Source organism: Vicugna pacos, chromosome 11, assembly GCF_048564905.1.
Source record: "Vicugna pacos chromosome 11, VicPac4, whole genome shotgun sequence".
Lineage (NCBI taxonomy): Eukaryota > Metazoa > Chordata > Mammalia > Artiodactyla > Camelidae > Vicugna > Vicugna pacos.
Genome location: NC_132997.1, coordinates 27,391,468 through 27,414,508, shown reverse-complemented (window position 1 = coordinate 27,414,508; position 23,041 = coordinate 27,391,468). Strand labels below are relative to the sequence as shown.

The 23,041-nt window shown below is 46.3% G+C and overlaps 1 protein-coding gene and 1 long non-coding RNA gene across 2 annotated transcripts in view; one reads left to right on the top strand and one right to left on the bottom strand.

Annotated features, from left to right (window-relative positions):
* Positions 1-23,041, top strand: part of GALNT2 (polypeptide N-acetylgalactosaminyltransferase 2) — a 185,992-nt gene that overhangs the window by 132,365 nt on the left and 30,586 nt on the right. Inside the window, exons 4-6 of the mRNA XM_072970972.1 lie at positions 16,768-16,866; positions 17,121-17,188; positions 17,426-17,491. Coding sequence (XP_072827073.1) covers positions 16,768-16,866; positions 17,121-17,188; positions 17,426-17,491 — 233 coding nt within the window. The remainder of the gene's footprint in view (positions 1-16,767; positions 16,867-17,120; positions 17,189-17,425; positions 17,492-23,041) is intronic.
* LOC140699236 (uncharacterized) lies at positions 12,069-22,194 on the bottom strand. Its single transcript, XR_012077259.1, has 2 exons — positions 18,782-22,194; positions 12,069-15,131 (listed from the first exon to the last, which is right to left on the bottom strand). It is a non-coding gene; the product is annotated as an uncharacterized lncRNA (long non-coding RNA).

The following is a 23,041-nucleotide window of genomic DNA, read 5'->3' as shown; positions in this document are numbered from 1 at the left end:
CCCTCTGCAGAGCCGGCGCGTCCCGGGCTCGCTCATCCTCTGGGCTCCACAGGGCTTGGGGAGAGGAGGATGAGAAAGTGCGGGACCTACTCTCGGGGGCTCCTGCTCCTCCTGTGAACCTGGCCCTCCAGTACCTGGCTGCCTTGTTAACCTCCAGTGCCTTCAGAGTGATTTTTTGAGTGTTTCCGCCAGCATTTCTTGTTGCTTTCAGTGGGTAGGTGGGTCCACCACAGGGAACTTGACTACCACTGAGAGCGAGAAAAAAACCTGAGTGTTTTATTTGGAACCAAATTCCGTATGAAGTTCACGGTCCATAAATTTTGCCTTGAGGAGCCATGTCTGTCCCCCAAGGACAGTATGTGGAAATAGCAACGAGCTGGAAGTTGAGGGCGGGGGCGTGTAATTTTTGTTAGTGGCTCCACCACTTACTCCTAGACTAAGGTTGAAATAATCTCTAAACCCTGGGTTTCTTATCTGCAAAGCGGTAACGCCCGCCCTGCCCATCTTACCCTTGTTCTCGGCTCAGACGTCTGTGAAAGGACTTTATAAACGGCAGACGGCTGCACAAGCACAGGATGTTGTCACGTTGCTGTTGTGTGTGAGTGTGTGAAGCCAGCTTTGGGTCCTCGATTAAGCCTTGCTCCCAACGCGCGTGTGACGTGGCGCGCCCTCAGCCTCCTGAGGGCTTCAACTTTGTTGTCACTTAGGCTGCATATTCCAGCTTTTCTAAAACGACGTGGTCTCAGGGATTCCTCTTGGCTTCTCTCATGAGCTTGACCGCAGCAGCAGCAGCAGCGTCAGTGAAGGATCCGTGCAGCCTTACGCCAGAACACCTGCCTGCTTACCGTGGAACTGACCGGTCCACGTGTGCTCTGGAGTGTCCCGTGTTAGTGATGGAATCTGCGAGAACCCAGCTCCCCTTTGCAATCAGTAAAATTAAAAGTGCAGACTTTTAAAATGACACCCATCGTAACTACATTGGGTCAACCGTGATTTCCTCCTTCTGACAATGGTAAGAAAAGAAATACACGTGTCTTTGGAAATTCAGGTCTGTTAAAAGAAGGAAGTATTCCAATAGGAGTATTGCACTTGGATTTGACGTTTTCTAGCCAGTGTTGGTTTCTTTTTACTCTGGCATTCGTGGCGTTCGTTCAGCAAGCACTGAGTCCTTACTGTGTGACGGATAGTCTTCTGGTCACCGGGGAAACAGCAGTGAACAAAACTGATAAAAATTCTCAGCCATCACAGAGCTTACGTTGAGGGAATGACAGGAGAAGACGGTAAAACAAATCACCAAATTATAGGGAATGAGGCAGCGTTAAATGCAGTAGAGAGATATGGGTGGAGGTCAGGGCATGTGGGGTCAAGGCTGAAGGTCCAGTATTAAACGGGTGGTTAGCAGAGCAAAAGGAACAGTCCACAAAATGAAAAGACAGCCTATGGAACGGGAAGGAGTATTTGCAAATCATGTATCTGATAAGGGGCTAATATCCAGAATCCTTAAAAACTCACATAACTCAGTAACAAAAATTATAGTAATCCTATTAAAATATGGGCAAAGGACCTGAATAGACATTTTTCCAAAGAAGACATACAGTTGGCCAACAGGGACATGCACAGGTGCCCAGCATCACTAACCATCAGCAAAATGCAAGTCAGAGCCACGGTGAGACATCACCTCACACCTGTCGGAATGGCTGTCATCAAAAAGACCAGAGACCACAGGTGGTGGTGAGGATGTGGGGCACCCTTGTGCTCTGTGGGTGGGAGTGTAAGTGGGTGCAGCCACGATGGGAAACAGTGTGGAGGTTCCTGAGGAAATTAAAAATAGAACTACCATACGATCCAGTAATTCCACCTCTGGGTATTTATCCAAAAGAAATGAGACCACTGTCTGGAAGAGATAATCTGCACCCGCGTGCTCTCAGCAGCCTTATTTATAATAACCAAGACGAGGAAGCAGCCTAAATGTTCACTGACAGGTGACTGAAAAAAGAAAATGTTATACACACAGACATACACACACACACACACACACACACACACACACGATGGAACGCTACTTGTCCTTAAAAAGAAGGGAATCCTGCCATTTGCGACAACACAGATGAACCTTGAAGGCGTTGCGCTAAGTGAAATAAGTCAGAGAAAGACCAATACTGTATGATCTCATATGTGGAGTCTTAGAAGGAGGAAAAAAAAAAAAAACTCTTAGAAAAAGAGATCAGATTTGGTTCCCAGAGCTGGAGGTGGAGGGCGGGGGGAGTTGGATGCAGGTAGTGGAAAGGTGCAAACTTCCAGCTGTAGATCAGCCCCAGGGATGGGGTATGCAGCGTGGTGACTGCAGTTAACAGTACCGTGTGGTGTATTTGAAAGTTGCTAAGAGAATAGATCCTAGTGTTCATCACAAGGAATAAAAGGTTTTTTCCCCCCCTTTCTTTCCTTTTTTGTATCTATAGGAAATGATTGGTGTTAACATTGTGGTGCTCATTTCACAAAATATGTAAGTTAAGTCATGAAGCTGTGCCCCTGAGATGTATATGATGCTGTAGGTCAGTTATATCTCAATAAAACCAGGGGGAAATCACAAATAGGTGGTTAAGGAAGGTCTCACTGACAGGGAGGCATTCATGCAGAGATCTGAGGGAGGGGAGAAGGAGGTGGCCGTTTGGATAGCAGGGAAGGGAGTTCCCGTTGGGCGAACTAACAAGGGAGAGTTCCCAAGAAGTGGTGTGCCAGGTGCGCAGGGACGGTGAAGTGCCGGAGCAGCTGGGAGCCGGGCCCTGGGAAGTCACGAGGCTGATCCCGAGGGTGCGGGGCTCCCTCCGCGGTGGAGGCTCTGCAGATTTTAGAGCAGAGGACCAGCATGGTCCGGGTGAGGCTTGTGAAGGCTCAGTCTTTCCAAGGTTGCTGCGTTAAGGCCAGGCTGATGGGGCGGGGTTGGGGATGGGTGTGGGTGGGATATTCAAGGCTGAAAGTGGAGAAGCCTGTGGATGTAATGGGGCGTGGACTGGGGAACCAGTGGAGGTGGTGAGCAGTGAGCTGTGGTTGGATTCTGGATGCGTCGTGGAGGTGGTGGGACAGACGTGCTGCAGGGCTGGGTGTGGAGCTGAGGGTGAGGCAGGGCTGGACGGGCTGTTCCCTGAGAGGAGGAGCGGAGTAGCCTGATGGTTAGGGCGTGGGGGGGGTGCCCCCAGGATGCCCGCATTAGGACCCTGGTCCTCCATTCCTGGCTGTGCGGCTGGGGCATGTCGAGTCCCTCAGGTGTGAGTTAGGGTAGGAACAGCATGCATCTCACAGGGCCGTTGTGAGGACTGAGTGACTTAAGACTTGTCGGTCACTGAGCATGTAGTAGGACGTCTCTAGGCCAAGGGAGGAGCTGCTCAGAGGAGGAGGACTTAGGATCCAAGTGCAAGTGTCAGATGGGTGGATGGAGATACACGACACTTGAATCCGGGGACGCCGTCGGGGATTTCATGGCACTTACAGATGGTATTTAAAACCATTTTGTTGTGCATCCCTGAGCGTGTGGTAGTAAACGTGGAGATGTTCTCATCACCAGAGTCAGCTTCAGGGACTCAAGGTTTGTTCTGTGCAGAGGTTTTCTCTTCTGTGGTGATTGTCAAATTTCCTCTGGCATCTGTGCTCTGACCCTTGAAACCAGCACCTTTTTCTTGTTGGTCATTCTTTTGAAAATCCTCTCAGATTGAGGGCATAGGCCAAAGTACTTCTTCTTCATTTTTTTTTAATTGAAGTACAGTCAATTACAATCTCTGGTGTACAGCACAATGTCCCAGTCTTGCATACACACATATATATTTATTCATTTTCATATTTTTTTCCATTAAAGGTTATTACAAGATATTGAACATAGTTCCCTGTGCTATACAGAAGAAACATTTTTAAAATTTATTTTTAGATATAGTGGCCAACATTTGTAAATCTCAAACTCCAACTTAGTCTGTTTCTTTTTATAAATGAGTTCATAGTGTCCCTTTTTTTTCAATTCCACATATGAGTGATAGAATATAGTGTTTTTCTTTCTGGCTTATTTCACTTAGAATGATGACTTCTAGGTCCATCCATGTTGCTGCAAATGGCGTTATTTTATTCTTTTTATGGCTGAGTAATATTCCATTGTATAAGTATACCACAGCTTCTTTATCCAGTCATCTGTCGATGGACATTTAGGTTGCTTCCATGTCTTGGCTATTGTAAATAGTGCTGCTATGAACATTGGGGTGCAGGTGTCATTTTGAAGTAGGGTTCCTTCTGGATATATGCCCAGTAGCAGGATTCCTGGGTCATACAGTAAGTCTATTCCTAGTCTTTTGAGGAATCTCCACACTGTTTTCCACAGTGGCTGCACCAACCTGCATTCCCACCAGCAGTGTAGGAGGGTTCCCTTTTCTCCACACCCTCTCCAGCATTTGTCGTTTGTGGGCTTTTGCATGATGGCCATTCTGACTGGTGTGAGGTGACACCTCATTGTAGTTTTGATTTGCACTTCTCTGATAATTAGTGATGTTGAACGTTTTTTCACGTACCTATTGGCCAAGGTACTTCTTGTTCTTGGTACTCATATCCGAGTGTTAGCAGTAGACCCTGGAGAACTCCCTGTGTTGTTCTGGGCTGGAATGGACACGGCCCAGCCTGCAGGACCCTGAGCGCCGGGTGGCCTGGGGTGCCTTTCTGGCTTCCCTCTCGATAGTTTCTTCCTCTCCCTGCCTCTCTTGGTCCATACAGCCCCTGGTTCCTCCCCTTAGGATTACTGCAGGCGCCCCTCGGGTCACCCGGTGGGTCCCCCAGACCCATGTTCCCCAAGTGCCAGCCCTGCCTGTTTCTTCCTTTGCAAGAAGCAACTAGAGACACCCAGACACTAGCAGCTGTGACGCCTTCCTGGCCTGGCAGAAACATCCCGCTGCCGGCCTCCGCCTCGTCCCCGCTCATCTCCCTCTTGACCTTTAATGGGATGTAGTCCAGCAGAGTTGGCATTCTTTCCAAACAGGCAGTGTTGGTTGCTCCATGTCTTCTTTCACGGTGTTCTGGTTCTTCCAGAACCTTCCCCAAGGGAAGTGTCCCTCCAGACACAGCTTGCCTGGCTTCTTCCACAGACCACCTCTGGCTGCCCCCCCAAGACACCCCATGCAGTCTGTGCTGCGTGCTGGACGGGCTCCCTTGCTTCCCAAGGTCTCTAGGAAGCTTCTTTGGGGCAGAGGCTATCTCCTCAAAACCTCAGAGTCTTGGGGAATTCAGTAGGTATTTTTGACTCCAGGGAGGTGTTATGGTACATTCCAAATTTACTAGATAATATCCTTCAATCCTGGGGCAGTCCCTTATCATCAGACACACTAAGATTTTTGCCGCGGAATTTATGCATGTGCACACAGGGTGATATAAAGATCAGGCATCAGGTCCACTTTTGCCACCAAATGCAAATACAGCATTGTTTTAGGGGGCTCAGACTTTAGGCCTGTAGATTAGTTATTACGGACCCCTACCAGGCAAACAGAAAAAGAGCAGAGTTAATGTCTTTCTGCTGCCGCACAATGAGAGAAAGTCCTGGAGGGACCGAGCCCCCTCTGGGGTCACCAGAGTTTGGATTGAGGCAACCCAGGCTAGCTCTCTTAGGTGTGTGAGATTTTAGTGGGGCAGCCATCAAGGGGAGTAGGAACCCCCAAGTAGTCTTCAGCCAGCTCCATCTCCTGGAAGACCTCGGGTCAAGGGTACCCTGGAGACTGGTTAGCAGCTGATGTTGCGCCTGGTGTGTTTAGTAAGCCCACTTACCCCTCGGTCTCCGCTGGCCGCATCGGAAGAACCTGACCTCTCTTGGCAGCTACATTTATGAAATGACAAATTCCCTCACTACCGTCTTCTGAATTTTGGTTTCTCTGTGTCATCCTTTGTCCCTTCTGTGGGTGCAAGAAGGCTGCCATAGCTCCGTGCATCATGATCACTTTCAAGGCAAGAAGCAAAGGGACCAGGAGTGGCCTTTTCTTTAGTGACTTTCTGCTTTTATCAGCACGTCTTTTCTGGAAGCCCCGCCCCCCCCAGCAGAGGTTTCTGTTCCTGTCTGTTGGCCAGAACTTAGCCATGGTTATGTGTGACCCTGATGGCAGCTAGGGAGAGAAGTTTGTCTTTGGCCCATCAGGACTCACTTCTGGGGCTCAGCAACTCCCCTGAAACAAAATCAGTGAGAAAGGAGCAGGAGGGGAATGATTTTTGAGTTCCCAAGCGAGGGGTACCCTTCATCAGGTGTACATAGAAGGCATTCCTTAAGACTGTAGAGTCAGAAGGACTGAGCGTCCATGTAGTAACTCCCAGTGTCCAGGAAGCATGTATCAAATAAACTTACAGTTTTTACCATAACGTACCATTCTGTCATTAACTAGAAGTTAATTTTTCCCCCCCAAGATTTCGAAAGAATGCTGTTCCATTTGACACGAGCAAGGTCTGAGGGAACCAAACACATTATCCTGGCTTTGGTTGTGGAGGGTGGGAGCAAGTCATGGCAAGACAGGCGCCGGCTGTTGGGTTCTTCATATGGAGCCTGCCAGGCTGGGGCCAAGAGGGGGTTAAAGCAGTGAGTCTTCTGCTTCGAGTCTACATTCTTGTCCTTACCAGTGACAAGATGACCTGTTTGTCTCTCATCCTTGTGAGGAAATTGTTCCAGAGCAGTAGTAACAGTGTCATTGAAAAGCTGATTTTTTTTAATTGAAGTAGTCAATTACAGTGTGCCAGTTTCTGGTGCACAGCACAGTGTCACAGTCATGCGTATACATATGTATATTCGTTTTCATACTTTTTTCCATTAAAGGTTATTACAAGATATTGAACATAGTTCCCTGTGCTCTACAAAAGAAGGTTTTTTTTGAAAAGTTGATCTTTGCACAACAAGCAGAAATACAAAGCAGTTAATGATCTTTGGAAAACCCCCTAAAGCATTATTCTTAACAGCATGTAGGCATCCTTTTACCAGCTTTTAAAAGTCAGAACCATTGTTGAGTGGCCACACCAAGTTGATTATTTGGCTGCAGTTTAGAGGGAGGACCAAAAGAGAAGGATTCAGGAGAGAGAAGAATGCCCTGCTAAACCCAAGAGGGGTGCTCTTATGATAACCACTGTGAGACAGCAGGGAGCATCTCTCCACAGAGCAGAGTCCACGGTCCAGGGGGAAGGTGGAGGCCCCCGGAGGGAGAGCTGCTGCACTTGAGCGGACTTCTGGTGCCTCGTGTCCTGGGGCAGAGGGGGGCAACCCGTGGCTCTTCCTGTCTGATGGCCAGTGTGTGCCCCCATCCCGAGAGGGCAGCTCCCCCAGCACCAGGAGGAAGGAGAGTTTGAAGTGCTGTGCTTTCCTCTCTCTGCACGGACTCCACCTAGTGGTGTGCAGGAGGTGATGCCTGAAGTCCGCGTGGAGGTAGCAGGAAGCTCTCCTGGCTTCATCCAGGGCTGTTATTTTCTCAACACTCAATAGCGCTTGACTCTTGAAAAAGTTTTCCGTAAAAATTTAGTGGCTGTAAAACTAGTGGTGGTAAAGGGCAGGTGATGCTCTTGGAATGGAAAAACAGTTCTGTTTCAGCAAGCGGTGCTGGCCGAGAGCAGCCGGTGGAAACCTAACGTTCCCCTCCTCGGAGGGAGAGCACCATGTCTCGGGGCTGCGTATGTTTTCTGTGCCCTGTGCTGGGGTGTCTGCTGAGCGGGGAGCACGGGTCCGAGTCTTGTCCACCATCCACTGCCGTTCTCGCCTCTGGAACCCTTGGCTTCTCAGGGGATCGGAGAACTTCAGAGGGACCACAGTAGAGAAGGTAGGCGCCCGTGGTTTGTGTCCCAGGAAGAATGGATCTCTGTTGAAAGAACATGCCTGTTTCATAAGCAGCGCAGGATGGGAGAAAGCTGTCTTATGCTCATAATTTCAGGGTGAGACAGACCCCCTGTGATTAATGGGGCTTATTCAAATCTCCTGCCAGCTAGCTTTTTAAGAAGCTTAATTTCAAATGGGCCCTGCGGAGGTCTTTAAATATCTGAGGATCCACTTCTCTTCCGTTTTAAAAGACCTCTGCAGAATATGCTCTCTCGCTATTAGGACTGATCAGAAATTAGTTGATTAGGTGGAGTATTGTGCCATTATCACTGTTTGAAGGATTATTAAGAGTGTATTTTAATTAAATGAACATTATACAACAGCTGTTGGCTTTCTTCTTCTTTTTTTTTTTCTTCTTCTTTTTTCTTTTAAATTCCATTTTCAACTCCCATTTTATCCCACAGACCACCCAGCCTCCCCAGAGACTCCATGGCGAAACGCATACTGGAAGTGGCCGCCTTGTTCAGGTTGTGTCAGAGTGGAAGTGCCCGGGGTTCCTCATGCTCTGGGGGTGGAGGGGGCGCCTGTGTCAAGTCCACGCCCCTCTTGCTGGGATCCAGACTCCAGTTGTGGCCTCGACCTTGTTCCTGGCCGTAGGGGCTTCCCTCTCTAGGTGCTGTGTTTTGTAGTCATGGTAGGTTGGAGGGACCCAGCACAGACAAGGAGCTTCTAAAATGCAGATTCCCAGGTGCCACCCAGACCTTCTTAAGGTCAGTGTGCCCTTCGGGGAGTCTGCCACTCAGTGTCCCAGCTGGGTGGTGATGGTGGTCCATGCCAGGGCAGCTGCCTGACCCCCAAAGTGAGGTCCAGATGGGGAGTGCACACCATGCGTGTCCAGCCCACGGCTGGCTCCAGCTTGGCCGGGGCCCGGGCTGCACAGCTCACATGGGAAACTCCAGCTCCCGTGGGGACCGCTGTGTCTGGCTACCAGGGCACGGTCCTTCAAACATCAGACCTGCCCTTTTCTTCTTCTTTTTTTTTTTTTTCTTTTCTTCCTTTGAAAAGGAAATCATGTCAGAGTTCTCTGTAGCTGAAGACACAGGAACCGAAAGTGTGTTCAGGGCCTCCTTTGTGTCACCTGCTGTTCAGCGCCTTCACCCCAGGGTCCCCGCATGATAACACCGCCATGTGCATGCAGGGCAGAGGGCCTGGGAAGTGACAATCAATTTTAATCGGTTCTTTTGGTTTTGGGAATCTCCCGGCCCTGCTGTCTGAGCTTGGCCCCTACTCGGGCCCTGGGTTTGTCTCACTCGGCCCAAGGGCACACGTTGAGGCTGGCACCTTCTCCGGGGCTGAGTCTGCTGCAGAGATCGGGGTCAGAGCAGCCCGGGGCTCCCTCGGCCATCCATCTCCCGGGGCACCGCCCCACGTTTGTGCCTTGGCACAGGACAGAGACAGATGCCACATCACTCTTTCCTAGGGTTAAAGGTACTCATTCCACCTGCTGGCACCTCTCCCGCTCGCCCCACTACAGAACTGCCTTTGTTTCTCCATTGATAGAATTTGATTGGATTTAAAGCCGCTCGTTCATTCTATAGGGCAGCTCTGTGACTCCAGGAGGCACCCCCCCAAAAAAGAAAGCCAGGGCGAGCCTCAAAATAGAGGAAAGGAAATAATGAAGGAAAAAGAAAAAAAAATTGTGATCTAGGAAAATAGGAAACAATACAAGCATTATGTAAGACTTGCTTTTTCAAAAAATGGAAGTCTTTAATACTGATAAAAATTAACCATGATTAAATAATACTAGGAATAAAAGAGCAGCTATAACTAGCAAAAGTAGTTTGTGAAGATCGTAAGAAAATGTAAGCACACTTTCATGCAAATAAATTTGAAAACCTCTGTGAAATGGATGGTTCTTTAAAAATGTAGAAATGACCAGAATCACTCAAGAAGTGGAAAATATGAATACGTACTGGCCATGAACGACCCTTTCAGCGATAAAAGGTTTGCCTTCCCCAAATCCGCAAGGCTCAAGTGGGTTTGCATAAAACACAGACTACTTCGGAGCATAGAAAATAAGGGATAGCTGCCCTGTTTGCCCCATGAGGGTGGGAGAACCTTGCTGTGAAGCTGGGGGGAAAAGATAGAAGAACAGAAAAATTTAGGCCAATTACTATTACAGTTACAGATTCAAAAAATTCTAAACCAAATACTGGCATAGCTAATACCTCTATTTTTTTAAAAAAATCATAGCTAGGTGGAGTTTATTTTAGGAATACAAGAATGACTGAACAACTGAAGATATATTAATACAATATTCCTTCTCAGTGGATCAAAGGAACAAAGCTATATGATCACCTTAACGGATACATGGGAAAAAAAATAGCATAAAATTAGCACTTGTAAGGGAATTTCCTTAACCTGATTGAAGGTATCATCAAAAAAAAAAAATCTGTTGCAAACATTATGCTTAGTGAAAATCTAGTTGCCGTCAGTCTAAAGATAGGAGCAAGGCAAGGATGCTCTCTGCCACCTTTTTTATTGCATATTGTGTTGCCAGCCATAAGCACTGCCTTATTAAGGTGAGAATCACAGATGTATAAGAAATGGAAAGACAAAGACAAAATATAGATGAACTGATGGTGGAAAATCCCAGAGAAGTTACAGACTCTCAGAACTGAGATCGCTCATTGAGGGTGCCGAGTGCAGGTTCCACATACAAGAGCCTGGGTCAGCAGCGGCCTCTGAGCAAGTGTCAGAGGAGCAGGGACCCCGGGCCCTGGAATGGCAGGACTGTAAGGTTCTTAAGAGCCAATGCAACACGAGATGTGCATGACTTCTATGGAGAAAATTAGATAATTACAGAACGTACTTGAAGGACATTCAAAAACACTCAGTGTTACAAAGAAATGAATTCCCTTCAAATTAAATTCAGAGTGGTGTCAAACAGTGCTTTTTCCTGGAACTTAAAGAAACTGGTCCTTAAACTCAGATGGTCACCAGTGGCCAGTAAAGTCTTAAAGCACAGCACAAAGGGGCTACTTGCCTTTCAGATGCTCATAGACCTGCTTCAGAACCACAGCCGGTGAGCAGTGTGGGACAGGTGCAAACAGCTGGACAGAACAGAAGTGGAGGCAGAGATCAGTGTCCACACATACATGGGTGGTACGAGAGCAAGGAAGTCACTGATCAGTGAGGAAATAACAAACTATTAAATGACATAGACAAGACAGCAGACTAGCCATATAGAAAAAAATGAGAATGCTTAAAAATTTTCATAGCTAGGTAGACGGGTACCCTAACTGTTAAAAGCATCTGTGAATGTTAAAGCATTTGGAAGAAAATCTGTAAGACTATATTCAAGACCTTAGGTTTGAAACCCTTTTCCTAAACATTATCCCAGGGCCACAGGGTGAAAAAAAAATCAAAATTAAAAAGTATGTTTGACAGAAGACATCTTAAACAAAATGAAAGGATCTACCCCAGACGTGAAAATTTTTGCAGGGCACATGTGGCTGACAAAGGATAGTATCCAGAGTATATAAATTCCTGCAATCAAATAAAAATGAGGTGAAAACCTGATCAAAAAGTGGACGAGGAGTACAAGCAGGCAGCTCACGGAAGAGGCAGTCTAACCAGCTCATAAACTTAGCACAAGATGTGTGGCCTCATGAGTAATAAGGGAAATGGAAATTAGGATAATAAGAGGCTATTTTATACCAGTCTGGTTTGACAAAATGTAAAAATTTGATGCTGCCGAGGGATGGTGATAACATGGACTAACACGAACACGTGTCCGTGTGGGCAGGTTGACGCTGGGAACAGCCCTTCGGACATGACTTTGCTGTACTGAGTACACCTGCGACTCGTAGTCCTACTGTGGGCAAGTGATGCAGAGAAACTTGTCACGTGTGTAAGCTGAGTGTCCCCTGCTGCGTGATTCCTAACAGAGAGGAACGGACGGTCAGCAGAAGGACTGAGGGTGTGTGTTCCTCCAGGGGGAAGCTACATGGCCGTGTGAACTGAAACAGAGCTGTGTGTGTCAAAGCAGATACGTCCCCAAAGGTGAAGAGGGCAAGCCAGCCACAGCTCAGGGCCCTCCGTACATGTCTTGAACACGTGCAGAACAATACTGCGTGTTATTTGTGAAAATGTGCAGATGTGGTTTGTTGAAGACATACGTAGGAACACTGAAGTGCCAAATTGAGGATGGTGGTTACTGCTGGTGAAGGCGGGGTTTGCGGTGCGAAAGGCATACCATGGACTATTTACCGTCTGTCCTGTTTTATTTCATTAAAAAGAATCCGAATCAAATGCCACTACTGCAAATTATTAAGGTTTGACAAAGCTGAGTGGAGGGAGCACAGGCGCTTGTGTAACGCCCTCTATATTTTGTTTGAAATATTTTGCACATGTGTGCACACAGTGATGGTGGTGGTGGCGGCGGGCTTGCCCGGGAAGGCACTGGCTGGCTGTGCCCCTCACAAGGCCACAGCACGCACATTACTGCACTGAGTCCGTCAGGGTCCAAGACCTGACTCTGAGCTTTGCAAACTCAGAAAAAAAAATTTTTTTTTGTTCCTTTACTCCCCCACCCCATGCTTTGCTTTGTTTTGTTGTGAATAAATCAAAGCGGAGTTTATGTCTCAGGGGCAGACTTCAGACTCAGTTCACAGACTGAATGACTCCAGAATGCCAGTGTGAGAATTTGGAATTTGTGAAACGAAGTACATGTGACAGCAACCGGAATCTTGAAACATGTGAGATCCCGGTCTCCCTTGGAGCTGTCCCATGGGAGGCTGCGACAGGGCCGGAAGGCCTGCTGTGGGCTCACAGTAAGAAGTCACTGCCAAAGAGACTGACTTTCGGGGTCTCCGTTGTCAGAGGTTTCCTGCAGACAATGACCAGAACGCTGGCTGGGTGTCTCATGCTTAAGGGTCATGGGGTCTACAAACCCCTCTCCACGGAACCCGCTGGCTGCAGAGAAGGGCTGAGTGCCAGGTGCTGGGTAACCAGAAGATGCTCATGTAGGCTCAGCTGTCCCCACTGGCACACAGCGGCCACGTGCACGTTCTAACCCTTGCTAGGGTTACAGGGACTTTTGCAGTATTCAGAGTCCTTCATCATCGTTTGATTTCCCCAATAACCATCAAGATTGTAAGCGTCATTTTCACAGCTGAGGAAGGATGAAGGGCCTCAGGTCGCCCAGTGGGTAACCACAGTAACCGCAGGCTGGACCAGCCTAGGTGGGGGTGCGGAAGGGCACGCGGGGTGCGGGGTAGAGAGCGTGTTTCTGTGCTCGTTCCCGTGGACCAGCCTTTCGTGTTGTTAAACAGAGCGCCTGGCTGCCCGGTCTGGAGATGTGCGTGTCCTCATCCATCAGTGTCTGGACCAACCTCCAGTGTAACATCTGCATCAGAGACAAGCCTCCCCCGAGGCAGTTTCATCCTTCGCACCGTACTTTCCTTTCCCAGCCAATCAGGAGTTCAGATAACGCTAGCCATCTGGTCTCAGAGACATTTAAAACTAAATTGGGGATTAAAAAAAATCCTTATGTGTCCAGTTTTTTCCAAGTCTGCATTGTACTGGACCAGAAGTTACCAGAATGACCCTTGGAGACCCAAGTGAGCTGGACCCAAAGCCCGGCCTCAGCATCATCTGGCTTCCACACATCGTCTGGGAGGGAGCACAGGGCTAAGCGCCAGCTCTTCTTGCTGCTGATTTCAAATAAACTATGGCTTCTACTCAGTTCCCAAAGAAAGCCCGCGTCTGAGAGGACCCCCAGCAGCTCCCCCCCTCCACCGGCAAGTTTCTATATTGGGCGTCCTTTCAACAGCCCTGGAGCGGTGAAGACGGCTTGGCAGGGACAGGGCTCTTGACGTGCGAGATTTAGTCTGTTTCTTTTTAAAGAAAGTCTTCAAGCCGCCCCCCTCCCCCTCTTTCCTTGGCTCAGTGTGAGGACGTTGGATCTGAATTCATATACATGCATATAACGTTCTTCAGCTCACGGGGGCTGAAGTCTTCCTCCATTTCTACTTGTCAGCCTTCTTCACCGCAAAAATGGGAGCCCTCCTAAACGTCCTGATGGCCGATCCTGAGCAAAACTTGGTGCCCTATGACCACGTAGAGGAATTTTAATGAAATGATGGGAGCGCGGCAGCCCTGTGTGTTCTGAAAAATGTTTCCAGAGCCCCCTCACGATTTCCAGATGCTCGTGGGAGACAAGGCTTCCTGCAGAGAAAAGGAAACTGAGAGAATAGGACGTGATTGGGTCGGTTGGGTTTACTATGATTTGAGCATGAAAAATGCTGCCTTCTGTCTCTTTGAAATCTCCCGTGGCTGCAGGAGCCCGTGTTCAGTAAGTCATTCAACACAGTCTGCTCAGCTCAGCCCTTCCCGCCGTGTCGAGTGGGAGCTAACTGCAGAGGATACCGGCCTCTCATCGCAGAGTTCTTCTTTCATTAGCGTTACAGATTGAGTTCTTGGGAGTGACGTTTGTTGGTAATTTGTTTATAGTCGAACCTTGACGATTCTTAACGTCTTTCTTCCTTAATCTAACAGTTGGCAAATTCTTGAAATGGAATAAAAAAAAAAAAAAACACCACCACCCTGGCCTGTCCATGTACTTGTCATGAAAGACTTAGCCGTCAGGAGCCATGGTGATGCTTGATATTAATTCCAGAATCCGTTCTTTTCCCAGACAACAGCCACTGCTGTGTTACATACTTTTCTCACGGTTAATTAAAATCAAGCTCTCCATATAACTAAAATAAACAAAAGCCCGTTTTGTGATCTGACCTAATTGCTTTTTAATTGTACTGCTTTTCTTGCTCATTTTCAAAATGCTTCTCTGAAGCAGTTTTCCCAGTCGTGAGGGAGAGAAAATCAGTGTCTGCTGAACATTGTCCTCCAAGGTGATCCCGTTCGGGTGGAATTCCTGGTCACTCGCTGCCCAAGCATCTGAATTGCTTACCCACTTTTAGCCATGGCTGAGCACCAAAGTGCTTTTTTTTTTTTAAATCTTTCTCCTTTTCCTATGGATTTCCCATTTAAGGTAGATACCTTTAATTCTGGGAGCAGATTGTTTACAGCTGTGGTCAACCACATAAGCGCTAAGGAGTAAAACAAGTTCTTGAAAATGTATTGGAAACCCACAGAAGGTTTTCCAGCTCCTTTGGTACCAGTGCAGGGACTCTCAGATGATGAGCGTGGAGGGACCGCATCCTGGAGGCCAGCTGATGGTCCCTGCCCTGCTGCAGGCAAGACCATTCAGCCTCTTGACCTTGGGTCCAAAATGACTGGGCGACTGGAGATCGTCATTCTGAGTGAACTAAGCCAGAAAGAGATAAGTACCATATGATATTACTTATATGTAAAGTCTAAAAAAAAAGATACAAATGAACTTATTTATAAAACAGAGACCGACTCAGAGACATAGAAAGCAAACTGATGGTTACCGGGGATGATGAATACATTGGGGGTTCGGAATTTGCAGATACACACTACTAAATATAAAATAGATAAACAACAAGGTCCTACTGTAGAGCACAGGGAACTATACTGAATGTCTTGTAGTAACCTATAATGAAAAAGAACATGAAAAGGAATGTATATGTGTATAACTGAATGACTATGCCGTACACCAGAAGTTAACACAACATTGTAAACCGACTAGACTTCAATTAAAAAAAAAAAAAGACCGGTTGAGAGCTGCTTCCCAGAAGCCAAGACGCTTTAGCTGTCGGCCCAGCCTCTTTTCCAGGCTGGTATCAGCAGTCTCACCAGCCAGGGAACTCTCTGAACGCACTCACACCACAATTGGACTGTCCCCGGCGGTCCTCAGGCGCTGTCAGCCCACCGCAGGGGTCTTGCCATCTCAGGATTCTCTGGGAGCGTCACCTCAACGGCACTGGTCTGTCCGTCAAGTTCATGGAGCCTTCGAGGGACTTGAGGGCCCCTCGTGATGGGTCCTGCTGAGGCTGGTCGCCTTCAGATGGTTTCCGTCTCCTGGGGGACGATGCTCTGGCAGCATCAGCCTAGAGCTGTAGTCGTGTATTTGTAAATAGCCCCCTCAGGGCCTTTGCAGTCCTGGGTCCGTCTGCAGGGCCCAGACTTGAGACGCGCCTATTGTAGTCTGCCCGGAGTTTGCAGGCCTGAACCGACTTGATTCAGAGCCGTCCTGGGTCCTTTCAATGCTGCCCTAAGCACACGGAGGGAGCAACGGGCTCAGGTGCCCATCCGTCCTTCCCTCGGACGCACCAGCCTGCGCCTCTGTCACCTGCGCCATTTGGACGCGGTCGGGCCAGGGGAGGGGTGTGCGTCCTCCTGTCCAGGGGCAGGGGGAGCAGTCGGTGGGGTGGTGCCTGGGACCGGATGCAACTTTGCAGAGAATCACAGGGTCCCGCATGCTTGTCGCAGGCAGAGTAGGAAATGAGAAAAGAGCAGCGGCACACAGTTGGTTCCGCCCCTCGAAAATAGCCACCGCGAGCCGTGGAAAGCACATCCACAGAGGTGTGTCTGCATGTGAGAATAAACGGGATCTCACTGTTTTGAAACATGCTTTTTTTCCCAACACGTTAGAAAGATGTTCTCAATATGTTACTTTTCAGGGAACTCATTCCTTTTTTAAAATGCTATCTTGTAGGAACTTACGGTTAAAAAGAATATGAAAAGGCATATATGTATGTTCCTATATGACTGAAGCATTGTGCTGTGCAGCAGAAATGGACACAGCATTGTAAACTGACTATACTTCAGTAAAAGTATTTTTTTTTAAATGTTGCTCTGATTGTGTTCTTCTGTTTCCTTATGTCCCGTTGTCACTGTGTCTCAAAATAGGCCAGTGACTTCTGCAGACGCCACGTCCATTCCAGAGCACCCATCCTTCAGGCCTGGCTGCCCGGGCCACCGGGGGCCTTGCGTTGGCTTCTCCAGGCTTGTTCAGGACGCTTTTCCTCTTCCTTCAGGTGCCAGCGGAAGCAGTGGCGGGTGGATCTGCCAGCCACCAGCGTGGTGATAACGTTTCACAATGAAGCCAGGTCGGCCTTGCTGAGGACAGTGGTCAGGTGAGGCCAGGAGATGCCACTGGCTGTGGTTTGTGGTGGGTGGAGGGGGGCGTTCCTTGGCAGGAATGCTGGACAAGGGCCGGGCCCCCAGTGCAGCCAGGGCTATCTTTGGGGGTGCAGACAGGTCACCTGACTGTGCAGCACAAAGAGTGGCTGATGGGCTTCTCCGGCCAGGATTGGAGCCCTAAGAGAATTGCCCACTCCGAGTGATACCCTGAAAAGGCCTACAGCTTCATCCTTCTGTCTTTCCTCAGTGTGCTTAAGAAAAGCCCGCCCCACCTCATAAAAGAAATCATCTTGGTGGACGACTACAGCAATGACCGTAAGTAGAGCCGGGTCCCACCCCCGCCCCCGGGCCTGCGCCGGGCCCTTCTCCCGGGCGCCAGCCTTCCTGCGCCGTGGGTGCTAAGGACCAGTTTCATGAAAAGGCCAGAAATCGGGGCTGTGGAAAAGAGGGTGCCTCTCCGGTGCCCCGAGGGGATCATCAGCGCGTGGGTGGTGGAGAAGCACTGTGCCTGCCTGCCGTGTTCAGATCGCTTTGCTTCCTTCCTCTTCCCAGCCGAAGACGGGGCCCTCTTGGGGAAAATTGAGAAAGTGCGGGTTCTCAGAAACGATCGGCGAGAAGGTAAGACTTCTCTTAATTTGGTACCAGGGCGGTTGAGTTCTGACCTTTCCTGAGCCCAGTAGTAACTTGCAGAAATGTTTCCGCTGCAAGAACAATGAACTGTCTCGTCCTTTTGCCTGCCCTTAGCAGAGCTGCTTGGGGACCTCTCCCAGCAAACACAGGAAGGACATGTAAAGCTTAACTAATTGAAATTGTTTGTGTACTTGGGCCAGAGTTCAAATTGCTTTCTTATTTATGTGTTTAGAAAACTGGCTTCTCTCTTTCTTTCGCAACCTCAGAAGTCTTATCAGTCCCCTGAGTACTAGCATTTAGAAGAAAAACAGAGACTTAGCGATGAGAACTTTAATGACTCCGTGCTCCAGGCATGTGATTAAATAATTGGGATTCAAATTTGACAGCCAGCTGAAGGTGAACCCTCCAAAAAAGGGGTGGAGGGGGGAAGAGCACTATAATTACATGCTTATTGGGTTTTGCAAATGCCGGCCTCTGAGCCTGCTGTCAGTCTTGACTTGGCTGGAGCTGGGCTCATCAAGTCCACTTCATTGGCAGTTAGAAGAGAGACTCCCGAGGGGAAAGCATTGCTTTGAAGTGTCTGGAAGGGAAGCTGAAATCACAGTGTAATTAACACCCAGGGTGTCTGTGCTGTTGGAGAGCTCGGCAGCTGGATTCTGGGTTCCTCCACAGCCCTGAGAAGTCTTTCTGTAGGAAAACCACAGAGCTTTAAATCATGTGCCATTTTTGCTGTTTGAAGATGAGTCTGTTGATCCCAGGACTGGTGGTTGTGCTCTCTGAGCAGTGAACATTCTCTCTCTGCTGGTCCCTGGTGCAATCCAGCTGGAGTCAAGGAATGCAGTTTTTCTTAGCAAGAATCCAATCAGTCAGTAAAAGCGGTTCAGCCTGTTAGGGCAGTATCATCAACACTATGTTTTAACCGACCCAGATCATCAATCCAGATGTTCAAGATGCATAAACAACGGGGTCAGCCTTGCCTCTACGCAAGCGCTGTTTGCTGGACTCACATCTGTTTCCCAAGCTTAGATTAAACCAAAGTCTCGAGATCAAACCAAAGTCTCGCGTTGTGTTTGCCCCTAAAGAAATTACATAGTAACTTTTGAATTCAAACCAAAGTGTCTGTTGGCACAGGGGTAAAAAAAAAAAAAGGAGGAGGAGGAAAAAAAAGACATTTTTCACGTTGGCATTTTGTAACTAACAAATCACTTGCTAGCCTTATCAAAGAGTGCCTTTAACCTGCTTAGCAATCAAAAGCAATGCTTCTGAATATAAACTTACCATTTGCTTTAAGTTAGGCTGTTCATTCGGGGAAGAACCCACATGGATGCGTTGTTTGGGAAGGAATGAGGAGGGGCAGTTGTGGGAAGCCAGATCACGGGAGGCCTGATGGAACAGGTGAAGAAATGTGACGGTTCAGTGAGAAGACGCACACACACAAATGCATGCCTGTGCGTGTGTGTGTGTGTTTACCCATTTTTTCAACATACGCACAAGTGCTCATAGAGATACCGGTAGATCGGAGAAAATCAGTGGCATAAAACATGATAGTGAAGGAGCAGCCTTGGGCTCATTTAGTGGAAAATCAGTGGCATAAAACATGATAGTGAAGGAGCAGCCTTGGGCTCATTTAGTGCTGGGGATTTCGTTGTGCCACCCATCTTAATCTGGCTAATTATTATAATCACCTAGGGAAGTTAAAAGACGGCCAGGCTTGATCCTGCCCACAACTGAAGAAATACTTTTGAATTTTTAGGGGTAGGGCCAGGACATCTGCATCTTGAAAGCTGCTTGGGTGATACTGATACACTTTGAAAGTTGAAAACCAGTCCTTCTCCTTTTACAGATGGAAATATTAAAGCCCGAAGAGTTTAAGTGGCTTTCTCAAGATCATCCAGCCATTTAGTGACAACTAATTTCTCAACGTCAGCCACCTATTTAATGACTAGTGGGGTTGGAACCAAGTTTATAGGCCAAGTTCTCTGTTTGTCTCCTGTGCTTTTTTTATTAATTGAAGTATATAGTCTGTTACTGTGTGTCAGTTTCTGGTGTGCAGCATAATGTTTCAGGCATACATACACATACATATCATTGTTTTCATATTCTTTTCCGTTGTAGGTTACTACAAGATACTGTGTATAGTTCCCTGTGCTACACAGAAGAAACTTGTTTTTATCTATTTTATATATAGTAGCTAGTATTTACACATCTCGAACTCAGTTTATCCCTTTCCCCCAGTAATCATGAGATTGTTTACTATGTTTGTGAATCTGTTTCTGTCTTTAGATGAATTCATTAGTGTCTTCTTTTTTCTTTTTCTTTTTCTTTTTTTTTTTTTTTTAGATTCCACATATGAGTGGTATCATGTGGCATTTTTCTTTCTCTGTCTGGCTTATTTCACTTAGAATGATGGTCTGTGCTTTTTATTCCTCTGTTCCTACTATTCTGCCTAATTAATTGATTTTTCCAGTTTATTGAGATATAGTTGATCTATAACATTGTATTCTATGGGGCGTACAACATAATGATTTGATGTGTATATATATACTGTGAAGGAATCACCACCACAAGGTTAGTTAATATCCATCACCTCACGGTTACAAATTTTTTTTTTCTTGTGATGAGAACTTTTAAGATCTACTCTCTTGGCAACTTCCAAAATACAATAGAGTATTGTTAACTACTGTCACCATGCTGTATACTACATCCCCAGGACTTATTTATCTTGTAACTGGAAGTTTGTACCTTTTGACCACCTTCACCCATTTCCCCCACGCCCTTCCTCTGGCAACCGCCAATCTGTTCTCTGTATCTATGCGTTTTTTTTTTTAAGATTCTACATATAAGTGAGATCATACAGTATTTTTCTTTCTCTGTCTGACTTATTCACGTAGCATAATGCCCTCAAGGCCCATCCACGTTATCACTGCAAACGGAAGGATTTCTTTCTTATTTATGGCTGAATAGTATTCCTCTGTGTGTGTCTGTGTATCACATTTTCTTTATCCATTCATCCATCTGTGGACATTTGGTTGCTTCCATGTCTTGGCTGTTATAAATAATGCTGCAGTGAACATGGGCTGCAGATATCTCTTTGAGATAATTATTTCACTTCCTTGGAATTGCTGGATCATATGGTAGTTCTGCTTTAGATTTTTGAAGCCCCCCCCAGTACTGTTCTCCATAGTGGCTACACCAATTTACATTCCCACCATCAGTGCAGAAGAGTTCCCTTTTCTCTACATCTTCACCAGAACTTGTCATCTCTTGTCTTTTTGATGACAGCCATGCTTACAGGGGCGAGGTGGTATCTCATTGTGGTTTTGATTTGCATTTCCTGATGGTTAGTGATGTTAAACACCCTTTTTATGTGCATGCTAGCCATCTGTGTGTCTTCTTTGGAAAAATATCTTATCAATTCCTCTGTTTTTTAATTGGATTTTTTTTTTTTGCCCTATTGAGTCATATGAGTTCTTTATATATTTTGGATATTAATCCTTTATCACTTACACGATTTGCAAATATTTTCTCCTATTCCATAGGTTGCCTTTTCATTTTGTGAATAGTTTTTTGGATGTTGCTGTGCAGAAGCTTTTTAGTTTGATGTAGTCCCTTTTTATTTTTGCTTTTACTGCCTTTGTTTTGGTGTCAAATTCAAAAACTTATTGCTGCCACAGATGTCAAGGAACTTACCTCTGTTTCCTTCTAGACATTTTATGGTTTCAGGTCTTACCATTCAAGCTTTTAATCCATTTTGATTTTGTGTGTGGTGTAAGGTAGGGTCCAGTTTCATTCTTTTGCATCTTGCTGTCCAGTTTTCCCAACACTCTTTATTGAAGAGACTATATTTTCCCCATTGTCTATTCTTGGCTCCTTTGTTGTAAATTAACGGCCACATATGTTTGTGTTTATTTCTGGGCTCTCCATTCTATCCCATTGATCTGTGTGTCTGTTTTTATGCCAATGCCATACCGTTTTGATTACTATAGCTTTGTAATATACTTTGAAATTATTCTTGTGTGAGTTTGTTCCATTTTCATTCTTCTTGTAGCTTTTTAGTTCTACATTTCTTTCAGCGGTTGCTCTGAGGGTCACAATATGCATCTTTAACTTGTAACAGTCTATTTAGAGTCCATACCACTTTACATAAAGTGTAAGAACCTTGCAACAGTTTATTTCCATTTCTATTACTGTCTTGTGTATCTTTGTCATCATGTGTTTTTCATCATGTGTTGTTATTATATGTTTTAAACCCCACAGTGCAGTGTTAAAATGTTTGCTTTAAATAATCAGTTGTCGTATAAAAAATTAGAATATATAAATGGACTGCAGAATTTATCCTTGTATTTTTAATTTCTGGGATCCTCATTCCTTTACATAGATTCAAGTTCCCATCTAGTGTCATTTCCCTTTAGCCCAGAGGACCTTTAGAATTTTATTTTTTCTTGTAGGCAATAAAATCTCTCAACTTCTATTTATCAGAAAAGCCCATTTTCTCCTTCATTAGTGAAGAATATTTTCTCTGAATAGAATTCTGAGTTGACCATTTGTTTCTCTTTCAGCAGTTTTAAAATGTCATTGCAGTGTCTTCTGGCCTCTATTTTCATGTTTAAAATGTGGCTGTCATCTCTATAGTTGATTTCTTGTGTGTTACAGATTGTTTCCTCTGGCTGATTTCCAGATTGTCTCTTGTTATCCCCAGCTCCGGGGCCATGGCCCCACCCTTCCTCTGCCCCTCCCCCACCCCTCCTCTCCAGATGGTCTCTTTGTCTTTGGTTTTTAGCAGTTTGACTAGATTTGATTTGATTTGTATTTATTCTGCTCCAGGTTTGCTGATCCCTTTGAATATGTAAATTGATGTTTTCCACCAAATTTGGGACACTGTTGGCCTTTTACTTCTTCATGCATTTTTTTCTGCTTCATTCTTGGACGTGTGGGGTTGCCCTGGAGTGGGGCAGACTGCTCGTTCTTGGCCTCTGAGTACACATATCACATATGTTATACCACTTACTGTCCATTGATTACTTAAGCTTTTTTTCTCTTTCAGTATTTTTCCTTTATGTTCACCAGATAGATCAGTTTCTACTGAAGCATCTTCAAGTTCACTGGTCCTTCTGACATCCGTAATCTGCTATTAAACCCAGTCAGTGAATTTTTCATTTCAGATAATTGTAGTTTTCAGTTCTGGAATATCCGTTTAATTCTTAAAGTTTTCATTTCTCTGCTGAGATCCCCCATCTGTTTCCTCATTACAGTCATCATTTCCTTGAAGTTTTTGGGCATAGTTATTATGATAGCTGCTCTAAAATCCTTGTCTGTTAATTTCAACATGTGAGTCATTTCTATTGATTTTTTTCTCTTGGGTATGGATTACATTTTTCTCTTTTCATGTCTGCTAATTTTTAAATTTTATATTGGATATTGTGACTGGTTTTTTGTAGAGATACTGGATTCTGTGGTCTTTCTCTAAAGAGTCTTGATCTTTGTTATATGGGGCAATTAAAGCTCAGTGACCTTGAACTTGTGTAGGCCTGTCTTTGT